Genomic DNA, 19328 nt, shown 5'->3' with positions numbered 1-19328 from the left:
CAAACCAAGGGCTAGGAGGTCTCGTGTAAAATCAGCAGATACAAGGTGAGGAAATTAGTGGTTCTTTTCCCTGCACATTGTTAAGCTTTTCTGGTCACAGGGGGAGGCAGGCCCAAGTAGCAGGAGGTGGCAGCCCCGTTCTCTTAAAGTGGAAGACCACAGCTCCAGTTCAGGAAGTCTCATTTGACCTGCAGATTGTTGGAGGCTAGGAAAATTAAGGGAAACTGTTACAAGATGCATGTGCTTGAGAAAATATCACTACATGCTTTTGCACAAGCACACTCTCCTGAAGTCAGCCCAGCAGGCTGCAGCTACAGCTGGTCTCCTGCTCCTCCTCCATCATCGCTCTTCTCATTCCCGACCCGCAGGCAGTGGCAGTTGTTGAAGCTGTGGCTCCCAGCTGCTCTGAGCAGATCGATGGCAGCTGCCTGCCCAGGCCCTGTGCCCCTGCCCTGCTGGCAGAGCAGGGGCCATGGGGTGTGTGGGCACAGCCCTTTGCCTGCGGCTGTCACAGCCACCCGGCCGCTGCTCTGCCTCCCCTTGCAGCAGGGTGGCTGCAGCTGCTGCTTATTCTTTACCTGCTCTACAAATAAAGGCAGGAGATAAAATCTCTTCAGAAAAACCTCTGAAAGTTTCCAGTCCCTAAGTGAAAATTAAACTTTATCAAGCTCTTCAAAACACAACTGGCAGATCGTGGTCTTGTCTCGCATTCATTTCCCTTATTTTGGAGACTGCAGGTTTGTAAAAATTTGGCTGTTTCCTGGCCATGTTTTCCACCTGCCTTCTCCTATCACTGCTTCCTTGCACTAGACCGGATCAGTGTTCAGACAGTAGCTGGAGTTACACAGCTGCAAGGTAACAACCCTTGAGTCTCTGTTCAGGCTACACTGATGCAATGTGTCAAAGCTGCCCTGAGCAGAGGGTAGAAAGAAACCAAGCATGCCAGAGTCTGGGCGGCTGATACTTTCCAACTCAACATTTCTCCATGAGCAATGGGCAAATACCAGGAGAAAACATGCAGAGTTGGTGTTTGGAATTGGGCAGTGGTTGTGGAGGCAGTGACACAGGGTGACACAGGCAGGGCACCTCGCTGGGGGGCTGGGAAGGGTGTCCACAAGAAAGATGTGAAGGAAAGGTGCAGCCAGACAAGCTGCTGTTCTCTCACTGAGTGCCCTGGTGCCTGCTGTAACTGGGTTATTCTGCTCCGTGTTTGGGAGAGTAGTAAGCCAGTAATATTGTAACAAAATAATAACTTTTGTTGGGGCAGTTCAAGGTAGCAGTTGTATCTTATAAGTGGAAAGATCCTCGTTGTCATCCGAAGTGTGATACCTAGGCTCTTTTTAAAGCCTGTCTCGTGCTGTCCTGTGGCTTTGATACGTGGCAGAGCTGCTGTGGAGACAAGCAGTGACAGGGGAGTCATGTGGGCTCTAATTGTGTGACATCTGAAAACGATTTTGTCCTTTGCAATCAGAGGTTGAGACAAAAGGGCAAAGTTTCACAGAAAATGGAGTTCACTGGAAAAACTGACATTTCCTACTGATTACCCGTAGGGAAGTTGGGGGTGAAACTCAGTCTTGTCTCTCCAGATAATCTTGAAAAAGATATCAGCGTGATAGCTGATTTCTAGCTAAAAAAGTGAAGGTAGAAACCTTTATCTCAATTTCAGTGGCTGCTGCTTCCTTTGTGGAGCTTGGAAAAAGCCTTCAATAAGTAAAATGCTTTAACCAGAGGAGGGAAGCTGCTTCCCAGGAGGAGGATTTCCACCCTGCCTGGAAACTAGCAAGAGAAATAAGAAATATTCTTAAGCACTCCCAGTCTTAGGCATTGTCACTGTATAGGGCAGAGTAAGAAGTTTGCAGATTTAGCATCTTAAACTTTTTAAAGTTCTGCTTGCTGGGATTTCTCAAAGATGGGATTTCTCATGTTGCTTCCATCTTCGGTGGACATTCCCTGTATTGGAATCACTAATGTGACTGAAGGAGTAGCCAGGGAAGTCCCCTTCAGATTGGGCTGGTGCCTAGTGGGGACATGAAAAACCTCTTCTCAACAAACTGTCTCATTTCCCCAAATCACAGTTTACACAGTTAGCAATGTCAAAGTAAGCAGGAGAGCAAGGATTATTAGCTCAAGGAAACTCTTCTCCTTTCCCAGTAGAGAGCTGAGACCCAAGCTCAGCTTCAGAAAACAGAAGTGCAGGGTGCTGCAGTGTGACGGGGGCTCTGAAGGGAAGTGGGTGTTTCTGTTTCTAGTCCCTTGTCCTGTAGCTCACCTAGTGAAGGCAGGTGTGACCTGAGCAGTGAGTTTGAGTGTAATTCCAGAAAAGACTGTAGTGCAGACTTTTTTAAATGTCACCAGCTCTTTTGTTGCTTTCTGTGCTTTTCTCACTGTTGCCTCAGTTTAGGTTTTGTGCTTCTGTTTGATAGTTGACCTTTTGCTGCTGCCTTAGACCCTCCCTAGTCCCCCCTATGAGCCGTGAGTCAGTTTAACCGGCCTCATGCTCAGGGCAGGGTTATTCCTTCTGCCACCCCATGCACTCCCCTTGGGCTCTGAGCCACAACCAGCATTTGCCAGACCTCTCTGTGAGCTTCTTAACTCACTGACCTGGCAGAAGTCTAACAAAGTAAGATTAAAAAAAAAAAAAAAAGAAGAAAAGAAAAGGGCAACTGGATAGTTCCCTGCCAGCTCAGTGAGTTAAAGCTGCTTATGGAAGAGCCCAGCAAGTGCCAGAGCTGGCAGGCAGACCTGCTTTTAATGGCAGTCCAGGCCTTGGTGAGCTCAGGGGCATAGGGAAGTGCAGACGGGGGTTGCCAGCTCCAGTTGCTTTGGCACCCGCTGGGCTCTTCCATGAGTTCCCTGTGTTTCACCATTCCCACCACCATCACTGCCAGTCACCACTCCTGGCCTTCTCCAAAAGTTGCCACTTTATTGTTAAAGGGCTTGTTAACACCTGCAGGCTCGGAGAGCACTAAACTGGGGGCCAGTGCTGTGGCTGTGCAGGACGGGGCTTTGCCCAGCTCAGCAGAGCAGCCCCGAGAGCCAAGACACGGCCAAGGGCCAGAGCTGGGGGGTTTCTGGAGGCTCAGGAAGCAGAGGCTGTGCCCTGGGCTGCCTTGTGCAGCCTTGCCATGAGGGTGGGCACTCCTGCCATATGGACACATGCTCACTTTACACACACAGACTAGTCCTGTCCTGCCCCCTCCATGTGAGCATCAGGCTGGGTAACCTCGCCTGCAGAGAGGTCTCTGCTGCTGTGTAAGTAGGGACTCCAGCTTCTGCATGTGCACAGTGCAACAGCTGCATGCAGGTAAACCCCAGCCCCAGTCAGAGGTGTCTTCACAAATCCTTCAAAGCCAAGCTCCAGAAAGCTTCAGACTACCTCAGGTGATTTAACTGTGGCAGCTCCCTCCTGTTGCCACACTTCTGGGGGAAGGGGATAGGCTTTGGAGCCCTTGAAAAGAAGCACAAGCTGGGGGAAGGAAGGTCTTCCACTGCAAGAACTAAATCAGTCTGGCCCACAACTAGCCTTCAGAGTGTCCAGAAAAGGGAGGTGAAGTGAATTTCTGGTGTGCTGCAAGCCAGGTACTCTCATCAGTACTGTATTTGGTTTAATGACTTTCAGGGTATTGGAAATTACTGTTTCAAAACCATATTTCACATACTTTGTGTAAACTAGTAAAACATGTTTTTGAGGTGTAATGTCCCTACTTCAGGCTTTTTCCTAAGCAGATGCTGTTTTAATATGAAGAAAGTAATTGGTGCTTTTTATAGTGTCTGTAAGTCTCTCCTTTGATTTCTGTAGATGAGAGAAGGGACCTAAAGATGATGTTGTTATTGTACCCAGCCTCCCTGCCATCTCCACAGCTTTTCCAAAGTCCATAGTTATCCCAGATCAGTGTTTGTCTCACTGTGTTTGCAGCTATTTTAGTTCAACTTGGACAATGTTGTGGGCACTTCTGCGTGTGTCATTATGAGGCTGTGGCTTGTTTCTGCACCAGAAAGAAACTGAAGAGGTACCAGGAGGCCTCGTGCTCCTCTTGCTGTCTGACATAAGGCACGGTGCAAAAAGCTCTTGATATTTGGGAAAAGACACATGGTTTGGCTGGCAATTAATCATGAAACAGGTTGTGAAACTGCTCCACTGATACCCAGCTGGAAACCAGCATAACCTTCCATACTGGTGCCAGCTGCCAGAGGCACTGGAGGTGATTCAGTGTCACATTACCAAACCTGGTATAATGGAAAAAAGCGTTTGGCCGAGGTACAGTTCTCAGCCTTCCCTGGGGTACAGGTCAGCAGACACTAATGCAGCAGCATGGGCAAGAGCTGAGGGGTCTTGGCCAAATGGCCAACGTGGGGCTGCAGTAGACAGGCAGCCTGGGAGAACACATATGTGTGGGTCTGGATCTTTCATTTTTACTGCTGTTGAAAGGAAAAGCTGCCACTCACTCCTATGTGGATGGGAGCAACCTCACAGGCAGGCAGTGATGGGATCTGCAGAGCCTGGGTCCCTTTGCTGTCCCATTTGCCTGCTCTGTGTTGTGCTGTTTCCCAAACACCCTGGTACATGGTCCCCAGAGGCTGCCAGCCTCTTGGGCATTGCTATGTCCCCTCCCATCAGCCTGCCCATGGACAGGATGATGCCAAGGGGGTGGGTTGGGGGTGCACTGGCAAGAGACTTGTAAGCTGGCGTGTTGGAGAGAGGTTCACCAGCTGGGGAACGAAGGCTTGGCTGTGGAAGTGGAGCTGCATTCGTGATGCCCTGAGCCCCTAGACACAGCTGCACATGTGACACCCAGCTTCTGCTGCAGTGCAGCAACATCACTGAAAGCCACTGAAATGAGATCTTGGTCATGGGAAGATGCAGGCCCGGACCCTTCACACATCTCAGCAAAAGCAACCTGCTTTGGGCAGTGGTTGTACAGAGGAATTGGACAGAGAGATTTGGCAGGGTTGTGGATTGGCCAGGTTGGAAAGGTCTTGGAGCAGCCTGATTTAGTGGAAGGTGTCCCTGCATTTGGCCAGGAGGTGGAATGAGATGGTGTTTAAGGTCCCTTCCAACCCAAACCGCTCTGTGATTGCAAAAGCTGTACTGTGGGTAGGAGAGCAGTGCTGAAGTGGGGATGAGGCCCTTGCTGCTGGCCTTCAGTTAGGTTTCCCTGTGGTGCAGGCAGCACACATAACACTGAGGCTCCTTCTTCTCTCTCTGCAGGAACATGACATTGAGACAGCTTTTGGAGTGGTTCATGTCACCATGCGGGGCACACCCAAGGGGAACAGACCTGTCATCCTCACATACCATGACATTGGCCTCAACCGTAAGCCCTTGCATTCCCAGGACCCTGAAAAAGTGATTGTTTGTGGTATTTGCTTTTAAGTGTGGGGAGCAGCAGGCCTGACCTGGAGCTGAGGTCATTCCAGGGTGAAAAGATAAAGGTCTGCAGGAGAGAGAGGGAGAGAGAGCGTGTGGCATGCCCTGTCCATTCCAACAGCCCTTGAGAGGTAGGGCCAAGGTGGAAGGGTGGAAATAGGTCCACCCAACACACTATAATGCTCTGGCTGACTTGTTGCACTGTGTGATAGGGCCTCCTTTCCCTGGGTGCTGGGCAGGTGAGCAAGTCCCTTCTACAAGGCTGCAGAAGTAGTGTAATGTTCTAGCAGGCTCAGTTCTCTTTTGACATGTCTTCCCACCCAGCACGTGCTGTTATGTTCACACGGGTGCTCCTCCTGGTACTGTGAGTACCAGGAACAAGGTTCTGGGGCACACAGGCTGGGCTGTTTGTCTGCCCTGCAGTCGTGGCAGTTCCTTTGCTGGGGTTTGCTGCTATGTTGCAGTTTTCAGGCACAGCAGCACACACCATCCAGCACCCTCTGCCCCGTGGGCCTGGGGGGGCTTGAGCTCCTGCAGGTGTGTGCCGTGTGTTTGGAGGGTGGATTGCAATAGAACTTCAGGAAATGTCTCATTTTGTTTTGTTGTTGTTGCAGACAAATCCTGTTTTAACGCATTCTTTAACTTCGAAGACATGCAAGAGATTACCCAGCATTTTGCTGTGTGCCACGTGGATGCACCAGGCCAGCAGGAAGGAGCCCCCCCGTTCCCGTCTGGGTAAGAGCTCTGCAGAGACCTGTGCTGTTCAGTCTGTACTGAAGTGGCACCCTGTTTGTGCCAGCTGGGACTGCCAGGCTGAGTGTAGTGGGGGCAGCTCTCAGGAGCAGAGGAAATGGCAAGATGAGGAGGCTTCCCAAGGGGCAGTCAGGAAACTTTCTAATTACTGAGACATGGGTAAAGCCCTCACTAGTGGTGAGTCTGGTACCAGCTGTCTGACTTGAGCATGAGCCCAGCACACTGCAGTCGAGCCTGCATTTCATCTGTCCATCCTGCCACAGAAATCTGACTGCCCAAAAGATCACAGCTCTGTTAGTCTTGTTCTGAGGGATGGGATCCACACAGTTGGTAGAACTGGAAGGTAATTTCTGTCGAGCTGTATTTGGAGATGCTCTCTTGGTTTTCAGGTACCAGTATCCCAGTATGGATGAACTGGCTGAAATGTTACCTGCTGTTCTGACGCACCTGAAGTAAGTCTCTGAAGGGAAAAGGGGTGAGCCAGCTGGAGACAGCCATTCCAGCACGTACCTGTGCCTCTGCTTGCCACGTCTGAAGTGCTCACTGAGGTGTCCCAAGAGGCCTGAGCATCTCCCAAGCAGTGTGCCCCTGTCTAGTTCTGTGCTGGGAACACTGTCTGCTGCCTGAGGCAATTTAAGGCTGCTGCATCATTGCTGGGTCGTTTTGAAAACCAGCCATAAGCGCACAGCTGGATGCAGAGAGGGGAAAGGCTTTGCTACTAGGGATGCTTCAGCTGAGCTAAGTTAGTCTTGTTGACTGTGAAATACCTGTATTTCAGCCTGAAAAGCTTCATTGGGATTGGCCTGGGAGCTGGTGCTTATGTCCTCAGCAGGTGTGCAGTAAGTATCTCTTCATTGCTTGTGACTCCTGAGAGCTGTGGTCCTCACTGATCAAACAGGCAGTGTGTGGGGCACGGGCAAAGTAGCAGTTAGTAATTACAGCAGGGCTGCAGGGAGCCCTGGGAGAGCTACCTCCGGCCAGATGGTTATGTTGGAGCAGTCAAAGTTACTCTGAAACTATGCCAGGTGTGGAAAGACTGCAATGTGATGCTTTTGAGTCATCAGAGCCCATTCTGACTGCTAGGAATAGCCAGCCTTGAGTGTTCACAGAGACTGGCTGCATTACTGTGTGTTGTGTCCAGCATTTGTGACACCAAAGAATTGATGTGATGTGCTGCAAACCAGTGCTGATGAGGAATGTGCTTTGTCACTGGAAGGAAGCAGATTTTGTACTCCACCCTTAGATAAAAGTGTGCTGCCTTTATCTTAGTAGCTGCTTACACATCTCTCTCTAGTGCAGTGTTTATGTGAAATCAGTGGGCATCGTTTAACAGCCCAGGAATTTGCCTGAGTCTTTCAGAGATAGTGTTAAAAAAACCCCATTACTGAAATCTGACGTTTTCAGTAAAATTTGCTTTAGGTTGTTGAGTGCAGAGACTTGTCAATTATTTAGGCCATTATTGTTCCTTAAAGCCCCTGTGCTGGGCAGCTGCCCCTCCTACACAAAGTTCTCTGCTTCCCATTCCCTCCAGTCAGGGTTGAGCCTGGGGCAGTGTGAGGCACTGGTGTTTGGCTGTTCCTTGCTTTCTGTATCTTGTGTAGTTTTCAGCCCTGCAAAAGAGGAGCTCGTGCAAATCAGCCTTTGTGCTCAGCACAGTGAAGTGCCACAAAGCCCTTGCCATGCTTCCTGGGCTGTAGGCAGTTTCCTGCTGAGCACAGAGGTGTTTCCTTCTGCTTCACCAATCTGTACAATGGAGCAGGAGAGCTGCCATAGAATTTCAGCCTTGGAGTGAGCCCAGAGCTCAGAGGTGGCTGGTTGCATTAGATTGCTGCATTTGTGTTTGCAAGCAGTTGTCATAAGTGCTGTGTACCAAGTTTCCCCCACACACAGCCTGAGTTACACTGCAGGGTTTTGGGGGGCCAGGATGGAGCAGGGGAAGGGGTGTTTGCAGGCTGGGGGCAGCAGGGGTGCTGTCTATGGAACAGCTCATGCTTGCCAGGCCTCTGCCCAGGCTGCAGGGACTTGGGAGCCTCAGCACCAGCTTCTTTGCCATTTGCCCCATCTCCACTGGGGACTGCCTCTTTCCTGAGGAGTGGAAGGAGTTGCTCTCCGGGCACAGGAGCTTGTCCAGGTTCTTCACGGTTGTGCTGGATTGGAGCAGAGAGCGTCACTGCTCCCAGCCCTGTGACACACAGGGCCTCAGCAGGACCTGCAGCTGCCCAGGGTCCCCAGGAGGCACTGCCAAGGCCTGCTGGGGCTGCAGGGCTGTGGAGCACTCGGTCCCTCCGTGCCATGGCCGAATCGAGTCCAGTCTGGCTGGGAGCCGATGGCTGCCCGGCCCAGAGGAGCTCCTCACTTTGTCTGCATTTCACTGTCCTACACCTTTTGCAAGAAGCTTTCCAGCTGCTGCACCAGCCATTTTTCCCCATGTGGGCTGAATCCTTCTGAGTGTGCCTGTGCTCTCTCCCCACAGCTCAGCCACCCCGACCTGGTGGAGGGACTCGTTCTTATTAATGTTGATCCATGTGCAAAGGGATGGATTGACTGGGCAGCATCCAAGGTGAGATTCTGCTTCCCCACACATCTGCTCTCCGCAGCACTTAATGAGCAGTGTGTAGAGTAAGAAAAAAGGACAGAATATAGGAATTTGTCCATTTCTGGCAAGAACTGTAAAATCTCGTTTCTGTCCCTGCTGCATTCTCAGTCTGGGTGTAGTGTGGCCTCTGCCATAGGAGCAGGGGTGGGTGTGATCATATGTGAATGAGAGATGCAGATAAACTGCTTGGACGTGAGTGGCTCTAAAGCACTCAGCTTTCCTCAGATTTAGTAGTCTTGCTTGCAGGATTCATTTGACTGAGATTGAATGGATTTCTTAATTATTCTGGCCTCTTGCAGTTATTTAAGGTTCCAGGTTTCTGGAGAGCTATGTTGTGTGTGCACATGTTTCTTTGAAGCTTTGCATGCCCATCCAAAACTTCAGGCATTTGTATCTTCTATCATTTGAATAGTTTCTTTGTTATTTTCTTTACTCAGAGGAGTTGCTTTGGAATGTGTAATGAAACTGTATATCCCAGTTACTCTCCCTCCTCCTCATTCACAGTCACTCTTCAGTTTTCAGGCTGGACAACCAACATAGTGGATATTGTCTTGGCGCATCATTTTGGCCATGTAAGTACCCAGCAGGTGTTAATGTTGCCCATGCAACTGTACACGGAGCTCTAACTTCTGTATGTAGCTGCTCCCAAATAGCTCTGGTCCATCAGCTAAGGGTTGCCACAGGTAGTACCATCTTCTCTGTGTGTCAGGCTCCCACTGGGGTTTGCATGCTGCGGGGAGCACACACATCCTCACCCCTGCCCTGACTGTCTCTGGGCATGCTAAGGAAGTAGTGTCCCACACACTAGTGGCAGAACTAGTGGCAGAACCCTGGCCACTGCCTGCAGAAACAAGTGGCAGCCAGTTCTCTATAGCCAGCATGGAAGCCTTTGGAGTTTTGAGTAGAGCACAGATCAGCTGGATCTGACAGTGGTATCTTGTATGTGTCCAGATGTTGACCTGCTGCATTCTGCTCTTCGTCTTCCCCTTCAGCTTCAGGAGAGGTAAACCAGCCCCTCCTGAATACTTTGGATACAGCAATGAGCTGTATCCCTCCCACTGGGCAATGGCAGGGCCTGTGCCTCGTGCACACTGTATATGACACACAGCAAATCAGTTCCTGATCTGGAGCCCTCCTGCAATACATCAACCCTGGAAGAAATGCTTCCTTCTCTGGCACACCTTCCTCCTGCTCAGGGCACATGCTGTTCTCTTCCTGCTGTTGGGCCCCTTCACTGTATGTGAATTCCTTGCATTCCCTGCTCTCTGTCTCTGTCTCTCTAGGAATGCAGTTTCTTCTTAGAACTGGGTGTTGGAATTGAACTTTCCTTTGGTCCCAGTCTTGTTGCCTGCTTATAAAGCTTTGCTTCTTTAACATTAAGCATCAGCGGAAGACCTTCCTAACCCAGAGTGATTTGCATCTGTGTAAACATTACCAAGGCTTGGGAGTTAACTTACCCCATCTCAGGATACCTCTACTCTTGCAGCAGTTGGGTGCTGCCAGTTGTAAAAGTGTAGTCACATTACCAAAGCATGGCAGGTGCCAGGCACGTCACATACCCCTCCTGTCTCCTGGGTACTGATGCACTCTGGAGTTGCTGCCCTCTGTCTCACTACTCACAGGCAATGAGGCACTTTAATGCTTCAGTATTTTTATGACTATTGTTTCTTTACTTTTGAAAAATATTTTTTCCTGTCTTTCAATTCTTCTGCTTTTTGTACAGGAGGAACTGCAGGCAAATCTAGATTTGATCCAAACATACAGGCTTCATATCGCACAGGACATTAACCAAGATAACCTTCAGCTGTTCCTCACCTCATACAACAGGTACAGGATACCTTTTTGCCTGACAGACTGCTCCCATAGCTTCCCTGCTCAGCAGATGTGCTGCCATATGTATTATCCTACTGGATATTATGTCAGGGGAACCTTTGTCCTAAGCCTAGTCTTCAGCTGTTATCCTGAGCCAAGCCCAGCCCTCGTGTCTGCCCACAAGACCCTGTGACACCTCAGTAGATCATCTCTGGGCACACAGCAATGCCAGGAGAGTGTGGATCCTATTTCCTGGGGATGACTGCTGGGGCTCTTGCTCATGGCATGACACAGGGAGCGATAACCTGTTGCACTCATGGTTGGATTTTGTGTGCTCCCATGATAACCAGTTTCCTCTGCAGATTTGATGGAGAACTGTTATGTTTTATCTTTCAGTCGTAAAGACCTGGAAATTGAGAGACCGGTTGTTGGTGTCAATGAAACCACTGCAAAAACACTCAAGTAAGTTGCTCTGGATCAGCCTGTCTCAGTTACTGACAGCAGAAAAGATGCTGTTGCTTTCTCAGCAAGAACCCCACCAAGCCCAAGCACTGGACTGTCTGGGACAGTCCTGGGCTGCGGTGCAGGACTGTCATCTGCAGTGGGGCACAGAGGTGCCCATTAAGAACACCCTGAGATTCTCCAGAAGGCAGGGTCAGAGCACATGTGAGCAGCAGCAGTGGCAGGTGGTGTGTGCAGAGGGGACAGTATGGATGTGTGTGCAAGCCCTGGAGAATGTTTTGGTGCAACAAAATGCCGAGATGTGCTGGCAGGCAGGAGTTCTGAGGAGCCTTTTTTTGTTAACTTTTCATGAGTCTGTTGGTTCACAGAACTCAACCTTCTCAGGAATCCCTTTGATGCACTGTAACACATCTGTTTTGGTTTTTGACCAGGTGCCCTGCCTTGCTCGTCGTTGGTGACAACTCTCCTGCCGTGGAAGCAGTGGTACGTACCCATGGACGCTTTCCTCTCGTGACATTAACCCACAACTCACTGAGCAACCCTGTGGTGCTTTCACCTTGCCCAGAATCAGTCACAGACAGTGGCTCTTTGTCCCAGGCTCTTTTCTAGTCCCTCAGCTACTCATGGGAGAGCTGAGGCTCAGGAAACTCAATGGCCCTGGGAGCAGCTCCGAGGTGAGGATGGCAGGATCTGAATGAGCACCGTACTCGACACGTGATGCAAAGGACCCTGTTCTGGACCACGTGTCCTTTGCCTGCAGTTCAGTTTGAGTCGTGGATTGCTGTTCTCTTGCTGTTACACTGAGGCTACCAGGGGATTAAAAATATCCAGTGTGACTCCAATTCCTGTGGTGTGGAGTCCCACAGAGCTCTGTTAAAGCACTGCCTCATCGGGAAGGCAGCACTTAGGAGCATCTCCTTCCTGTTGTCCTCTACAGACACCCATAACCCGCTGCCCTCCCAGCACAGCTGTAAATGGGGCATGGCACAGTGCAGTGGGGTTGTGGTGGACATTGCTCCTCCCTGGCAGCCGGTGATCGTGGGGAGACCAGGGGGTTGTGCACAAAAGCAGTTGTCTAAAACCATGGAAGAGTGTAGAACTCTATTAAAGCAGTAGCTTGGACCTAGGAGACGTGCAGGGAGGGCATTTTCTGGCTATGGCCTATTGCCTTTTCATCACTCTGTTTGATCTGGAAGTCTGAAACAAAGTCTGCAAGTTTTGACTTTGCTAGGATACTATTCCTGAGGATTCCCATTGCTTCCTGGCCACAGCATGGGTACAGGGTAAGGTCTTCTGCATCTTGGCATGACTGTCTGGCTGCCCAGGTCCCCGGCCCACAATAACCTCCCCTGCTGAGGTTGCTTTCCCTATAGGCCCCCCACCTATTCCCTCTTTGCAACAGCCTTACAGAGGCCATGGCCTCCTTCTCTGGCCAGGGGACTGAGTGATATCCCTTATGCTGCACTGCACAGAAGTCTCCTTCCCTCCCTTGCTGTCAGAGCCCAGAAGGTGCTCCAGGGTTTCATGGTGCATTGCAAAAGCAGGGGGTGATTTCACTTGAAGTCACATCTGTCATCACAAGATCCCTTGGATGGAATACCTGGCATTCCTCCCTGGATCTTTTATTAATTGTTCTCTTCCTACAGGATCTCTGCTTTCTTGCTCACAGAAACTCCCATTGCTGAAGACAGCCACTGCCTCTGGTGCAGCTGCCCTGCATTTTACATCTGACTCTTCAAGGTTTCTGTGTGATACCATGTCCCTCTCTCCTTTTATTCTAGGTGGAATGCAATTCACGTCTTGATCCAACCAAAACAACCCTTCTGAAGGCGAGTGCCACTCCAGAATTATTCTGGCCTGCACAAAGACACTGGTTGTGCCGAGCCCAGCTCCACTTAGGTTTTTGCCTTCCATGCATTTGGCTTTAAGAAGTTTGTAGACAGTCATTTAGAGTGTGTTCTCTCCTCTGTGGAGCCAGAGCTGGGAGGGAAGAGTTTGTCAGGGGGTTCCCGAATCCCTGCTTTACAGCCAGCTTAACCTGCAGGGGAGACCTGCTGAGAGTTGGCAGAGGTGCCCTGCCTCCACCCTGTGCTCTGCAGCAACAAATTCCCTTTTCCAGTCCTTCCCCCCTCCCCCGTGGCCCCGCAGTGTGCAGAGATGCTGCATGGCAGTGCAAAGTGGCAGGTTTGGGCAGAGTGGCCGGGGGAGCAGTAGCGGTGGAGGGTCACTGCTGGCCTTCTACAGAGTGGCCTGAGATCGCTTGGTAGCACGGCCTCCAAGGTGTAGGGTTCCCTCAGCAGCAGGTCCCAAAAGGTGTGTCACCCAGCCTTGCTCCAGCTGTAGAGGTGAGGTGACAGAAGCCACAGTAGAGGTGAGGTGACAGAAGCACCAGGCTGGTGCTCTCAGCCCTGGCGGGTGGGCAGGGCTGGTGTGGGGTTGTCCTCCTGGGGTGGGAAGGAGAGCTCAACCTGCCTTTTGTTTCCTCTTGCAGATGGCTGACTGCGGGGGTTTGCCCCAGGTGGTTCAGGTGAGACACACCACGGCTCTCCCAGGGCACTTGGGTGGAACAGAGCCCTTTGTTCTGCTTGCACTAAAGCTGCCCTCTCTGTTTCCACAGCCCGGCAAGCTGACTGAAGCCTTCAAGTACTTTGTGCAGGGAATGGGCTACAGTAAGTGGCAAACATAGTTTTGTGGTTTGGAGCAGGGTTGTCATGAAGGGAACTCAGCCTTTCTGGTCCATCCAAGGCCACTGGCATCTGTGTCCCTACCCCTGATCTAGTGTGGTTGCCAGGAGATTCATCCATGCTGGAAAATCAACTAGTGTGCTGACAAGCCTTAGCAAACCAGTGTTGTTCCCTGACATGTGTTGGTGACTCCTTTTTGGTTGCTGGTGTTGGTAAAACCTTGTAAGTCTGTCTTTGTGCCAGTCCAGAAAAGTGTGTTCCCAAGAACAGCAACTCTTCTCTGCAAACCTTCTCTAGGGGGAAGGAGGGTGCAGCCCCACAGCTGGGACAGGGACATGAGGGCTCTTCCCTTTCTCCTCAAATGTTCCTGTTTCTCTCAGACTCTCACCAGGGATAAGCAATACCCCGGAACGAATCCTCTAATGGCTGAACAGGGAGCTGGGTGACTTCTGAGACACCCAGGGAGCCCAGAGAGAGCTGTGCTTTGAGCCAGTGCATGCCCTGCCCTCTGGCTTCCTCCCTGTGCTTGGGGGCAGAAGTCACTGTCACCTGAGTGTGTCAGGCTAACAGCTGCTCAGCTCTCTCCCTTGGTGCTCCTGGGAGACTGGAGGAGAAGGGCTTCTTTACCTCTGAGAAGGGCTTTGCCACTGGGGGATGTCAGGAGAAGGGCTTCTCCGTGCACTGCAGCAGCCCTATCTCACCTGCTGGGGCCAGGAGCTCCCTTCTGTGGATGATGAAGCTTCAAAAGCTGGAGTTAAGGAAGGAGCTGGTTTGTGTGACTGGCTGACTGCTCAGCATGGCCACCGTGGCAGCTGTGCCACCCACAATGGTCTCCACACAGCCAGCAGTTCTTTGCCACATCATGGTCAGGGCTCAGCAGAAGGTTCTGTGCTTTTCCTCAGAGTTAGGAACAGTGTAGGACAGGGATGTTCTCCAAGGCTGGCCAGAGGCACCTGATCCTGCAGAGCAAAATGCTGTGTGAGAAGGATCCCTCAGCCTCACAACCTGAGAGCGTTTCAACATTCATGTCTCTTGTGTTCCTGGTGTTAGCAAAGTCTCAAGTGCTGTCATCAGAAGGACTTCAGCATCACTTTGGGGGTCAGCTCTCTTGTCAAGAGGATGTGCAGCTATGAGGAAGGACGGGGGCAATTTCCTTCTTCCAGAAGTAGTGGCTCATCCCAGAATAGTTTTCCCAACTGGAGAGCATGGTCAGCAAGGCCGGCTCTCTTGGGGAGAACAAGGGAGAAGCAAATCACAGCTGGGCACTGCTCAAAATGCAGAAGCCAGTTCTCCAACAGCTGTGCCTGCTCTACGTTGGCTGAAGCAGCTGGACCTTCCTGTGCTGACACTGCAGGTGGAAGGTAACGCCCTGCAGGAGGCTTTTTAGCAGGAATGTGATTCTGTCATCCCAAAGACACAGGTATCTGTCCCGTATCTGGAGTTACACAGGGAAACAACATCTCTGTTGAGCAGGTGTGGGGTGTGCATTGTGCAGTGGGGAGTTAATGTCATCAGGTGCATTGTGATTTTCAGCTAAAGGCTTTGCAGACATCTGCCCTGATGGGTTTTTGGGTGAGCTTGGTGTCTCCCTGAGGGGGTCATTGGCAGCTGTTCTCACAAATCCTGGGAGCTTTCAGCACAGCGTGTGAGTGGGGAGCGGAAGGAAAGGTGTCTGGGGGTCCCAGGAGCAGTGCAGCCACTACTCACACGCCTCAACTAATTGGCTCTTTCCTGTATTCATCCCTCTCCTTGTCTCATGTTGTTTCCAGTCCCTTATGTGCAGCTCAGCCACCTAAGCACTGAGTCAGGTACCTCCAACCGTGCGTCCGCCTCGGCCCCGCTCTGTGTGCTGGGTGGAACTGTTCTCCGGGTGCTTTGCTCTGTCTCAGCATGTCCTGCTGTGGGTGGGCTGGTCGTTGTACCGTGTGTGTGCCATGGGTTTCCACCTTTCATTTGTATTTTGTTGATTGTTGCATGACTTCAGCCCCGTGGTTTTCTGGAGTGACGAGACTGACTTTCAAAAGGTCACCCGTGCCACAGCTGCCTTGGTTTGCACAGACACTGGCCGTGACTGCACTTGCAAATGATCAGTTACACTGCTGGCATTGGCTCACCTTGGACCTTTTGAAATTGGGCCTTAAACATCTTGCTTTAGACGTGCAAAGACTTAATTTTGGCGGTGAAGAGTGAGTTTTCTTCCTCACGAAGGGTACAGCTCTTTCTGTGCTTACCCAGTGACACGCCCCAGTGACTGTGGTCTGGCTCCAGGAGCTGCTCCTGGTCTGAGTGCCCGTGCTCTCTCTTGCAGTGCCGGCCGCCAGCATGACCCGGCTGATGCGCTCCCGCAGCCACTCCTCGTCCAGCGTGGGCTCCGGAGAGAGCAGCCGCAGCCGCTCCCACGCCAGCACCCACGGGGAAGGAAGTGTTGGAACCCCAGAAGGAATTGACCTCCAGGTTGCACCTCAAACCATGGAAGTATCCTGTTAGGCAGGAGCCCCTCTTCTGGATTTAGACAGCTCCACTTGCCCCACTGAACCCACTCAGAATCTAGCATTTTGTCCAACATGGCATTAACTGTTCTCTCTAACCTGTGCATGCCCATCCGAGCAGCCACCTCCTTGGTAGTCTGTACTTGGCATTACTTTGATCCTTTCTGTATTCCCCTGGCATCAGAGCCTCTTTAAAACTCGTCGACATTCCGCGGTCTTAGTAAGTCCTGTTACTGTACATGCTGATGCCACCTCCTGTCTGTGCTGTGTATCAATCCAGATGACAGCCGTTGTCTCCCCTCTTCATTTAAATATAATTTCTGTGGCTTTGTGAGGTTTAGAATTGCTTTCTAGTTGTGCTTCTGCTAAAGGACCCTTGTGGTGCAGTTGGTACGGCATCGGTGGGACGTGGGAAAGCAAGACCACGAGGATGTGGCACTCCAGGTGTTGGAGCAGGCAGTGCTCTGTATGGAGCTGTGCCTGGGGCACAGAGCCCACTGGAAGGTCTGTGTGTTCCCACATGCCAGGCAGCCATGAGAAAAACAAATGGTCAGGAATGCTGTCTTGATCTCATCTGTGTGTGTGTTAAGAAGGAGCAGAGTGATTTCTTACCTGAGCCTCCTGAAAGAGCAAATAATTTACCAGTAAACTTCCACTAACAAGGTGCACTATTAACCAAGTACAAGGGATTAAACTCCAGCAGCCCTGGCTCCCAGACCACCTCCACAACCCTCTCTGACCCGGCAGAAGGGCAGGATGCAGTGACATGTCATCACTGTTCTACCCTGGCCCAGGTGAATCTTTAACCTTGAGCAGGTTGTGAAATGGGAAGCAGTGCCCCTTGCCAGGTGAAGATCCCAAAATCTCCTGCACTGCCAGCTCTGCCTCCCACTGCTGCTGCCCAGGCAGGGTCTGCACAGGGTGCAGTTACCTGAGGGCAGGAATGTAAGTGACAGCCAGCAATGACACATTCCTGTGAGTCAGGTCAGAAGGGTGAGCAGTGAACACTCTATGCAGGTACCAGTTACTGTCTTTGTGAGATTCACAATTTTGCTGCCTTTTTACACCTGGCCGGGTCACCAAGGGTGGACAGCAGATACCTGCTGCATGCCAGGGTCTGGTGTTAATGGGAGAAAAGGGACGAGTGGTCAGGCTGCTGCAGGTCTTGATGGATGAGCAAAACATCCTTTCCTCACTGCTAAGCAGCCCTGACCCTCTGGGAGCCAGCTCCTCCCAGGGTCACGCTCACATTCTGCTCCATTTCAGGTAGGGAATGGGACCGGGAGGCTCTGCCTGAGGGGAACTTTGTACCAGTTATTGAATAAAGCTATAACTAACTGAGTTTCATTGTTACCCTGTGTGCTCCTGGTGTTTCTCTTGGCAACCTGCACCCCTCTGGGTTTGCCAGTCTGGGTGTCTCCTGCAGCAAGAGGCAAACTCTTCCTCATGGCAGGGAGAGGACTGGGCACCTCTGCACTGGGACAATGTGTTTGGTGGCTCAGTGGCCCCTGGCAGAGGCTGTCCAAGGGCGCTGGAGAGAGCTGGCCTCTACCAAAATGCGACTAGAAACATCCAGAATGGAGACAAAACAACAGGTTTGCTGCAACACAGGCAAGAACCACCTCCCGACAGGCAGTGCCCAGAGCCCCCTGCCCTCCCTGGAGCAGAGTTAACCTGCAAACCTGTGACAAGGCCACTGCCGTGACACGAGAGGGCAGAGGGCAGTTTGGGTGGCAGCAGGGTGTCTGTTGGCACATCTGCCCTGCTGTCGGGTGTCACCATAATCCATGGAGAGCCCACTGGGGCTGGAGCAGGGTTACAGTGCTGGGCACGAGTTAGTCCCAGTCTCACTGTCGTGCTGTGAGGTGGGATCCTGCCTGGACTGTCTGTGAGACCTTTGGGGGAGGTCATTGCAGGAGTGAGGCAAAGTGTTCTTCTGAAGTGCTCACTGAATGACAGCTGAGAAATGGGAAACCCTGGCCAGTTGTGTCAGTGAATGAGTAGTGGCAGTACAAAGGGATGAGCACAAACAGGCATTTGAATCTACAGGAGACAGGAGACCATGGAGGAGACCTGGCCCCAGGCACAGCGGGAAGTTCAGCACCTCTGGATGCAGGTGCTGGATGCAAAGCACCGGGAGAGGAGCCAGTGTAGGTGCAGCACCAGGATCTAATGCCAGTGGGCTGCACCCAGGAACTGTCCTGTCTCCAGTTCCTGTATGGAAATACAGCCCAAAAAAAAGGAAACACAATATTTAAATGACAGGGAAATGAGTCAGAGGAAATGATCCTGCAGCAGGGGCAGGTGCAAGCTTGGTGAGTGCTGTTCCTGATGATGTGGAGCAGGAGAGCACCAAGCTCCAGGCTGCTCCTGGACTAGGAGCCCGGCTTAATACAGAGATGAGATTTTAGCAGTTTGGAAGAGGAGTGATTTAGCAGGGAGTGCTGTTGCCATGGTGGCTCACGGGCAGAAGCAAGGCAAGATCTGTAGGGATGGTTGCCATAGATTTTATTACCCAAGAATAACTAGGAAAAAGTAAACTTGGTTTTATATAAGCAAGTGCTTTTCCTGTTAAAAAGACAAAAAAAATCAAAGCAAAATACAAGGTGAGAAATTAGTTTAGTAAAGGATAGTGTTTCTTTGGGCAGCATGAACAACACCAACTAAATCCAGGCAAAGAGCTTAAGCTCAAGACGGCCTCTCCTGGGCTGGGGTCCTGAACCCACCTGGCTGCTGGGGTGTGAGCTGGATGCCGCTGGATGCAGGGCACGGATGGGCATTCCCACCCCTCGAGGGGCAGCAGGGAGGTTGGAGTAAGTCCCTATAAAATGGTGGAGTGCTTCCCTGATCTCTTTCTGCTGTTGGGAGCTGGGATGCCCAGTGGAGGGGGCTCAGCCAGGGAAGGACAGGCAGAGGGATCCAGCACTTCGCCATGCTCCCATTCCCTTAGCACTGAATTCCCAATTGCTTAAAACCTTGGGGCAAGTTCATTCAGTGGCGTGTCCAGCCCAAGATGCCAAATTTCTGTGCTGTTAAGTGTCTCCTTCGGCAGCACAGGGTGAGTCTGGCTGAGCAGAGCTCTGGGTCACTGATGGAAAAGTGTGACTTGCAGCCATGGGTTGAGGTTTCTGCGTGGGGGCTGCAGGGCCTCAGCTGCTGGGGAG

The 19328-nt window shown here is 51.4% G+C and overlaps 1 protein-coding gene across 3 annotated transcripts in view; it reads left to right on the top strand.

The window, feature by feature from the left end:
* NDRG3 (NDRG family member 3) overlaps nt 1–17517 on the top strand; it is a 43300-nt gene extending 25783 nt beyond the window's left edge. The window contains exons 4-17 of one of the 3 annotated variants that reach the window (XM_027704706.1): nt 5210–5315; nt 5983–6103; nt 6511–6573; nt 6900–6960; nt 8595–8681; nt 9233–9289; nt 10441–10544; nt 10926–10991; nt 11423–11474; nt 12773–12820; nt 13483–13518; nt 13609–13660; nt 15445–15483; nt 15984–17517. In XM_027704706.1, the coding sequence (XP_027560507.1) occupies nt 5210–5315; nt 5983–6103; nt 6511–6573; nt 6900–6960; nt 8595–8681; nt 9233–9289; nt 10441–10544; nt 10926–10991; nt 11423–11474; nt 12773–12820; nt 13483–13518; nt 13609–13660; nt 15445–15483; nt 15984–16162 (1071 nt within the window). In that variant the 3' untranslated portion in view covers nt 16163–17517. Of the gene's footprint in view, nt 1–5209; nt 5316–5982; nt 6104–6510; nt 6574–6899; nt 6961–8594; nt 8682–9232; nt 9290–10440; nt 10545–10925; nt 10992–11422; nt 11475–12772; nt 12821–13482; nt 13661–15444; nt 15484–15983 lie in introns of all 3 variants that reach the window. The other 2 variants (XM_027704705.1, XM_027704707.1) reach the window with 2 other exon arrangements.
* The last annotated feature ends 1811 nt before the right edge of the window (nt 17518–19328 follow it).

The sequence above is a fragment of the Neopelma chrysocephalum genome, unplaced genomic scaffold, assembly GCF_003984885.1.
Source record: "Neopelma chrysocephalum unplaced genomic scaffold, ASM398488v2 Primary Assembly neopelma1_286, whole genome shotgun sequence".
Lineage (NCBI taxonomy): Eukaryota > Metazoa > Chordata > Aves > Passeriformes > Pipridae > Neopelma > Neopelma chrysocephalum.
This window is presented reverse-complemented; position numbering and strand designations above follow the sequence as displayed.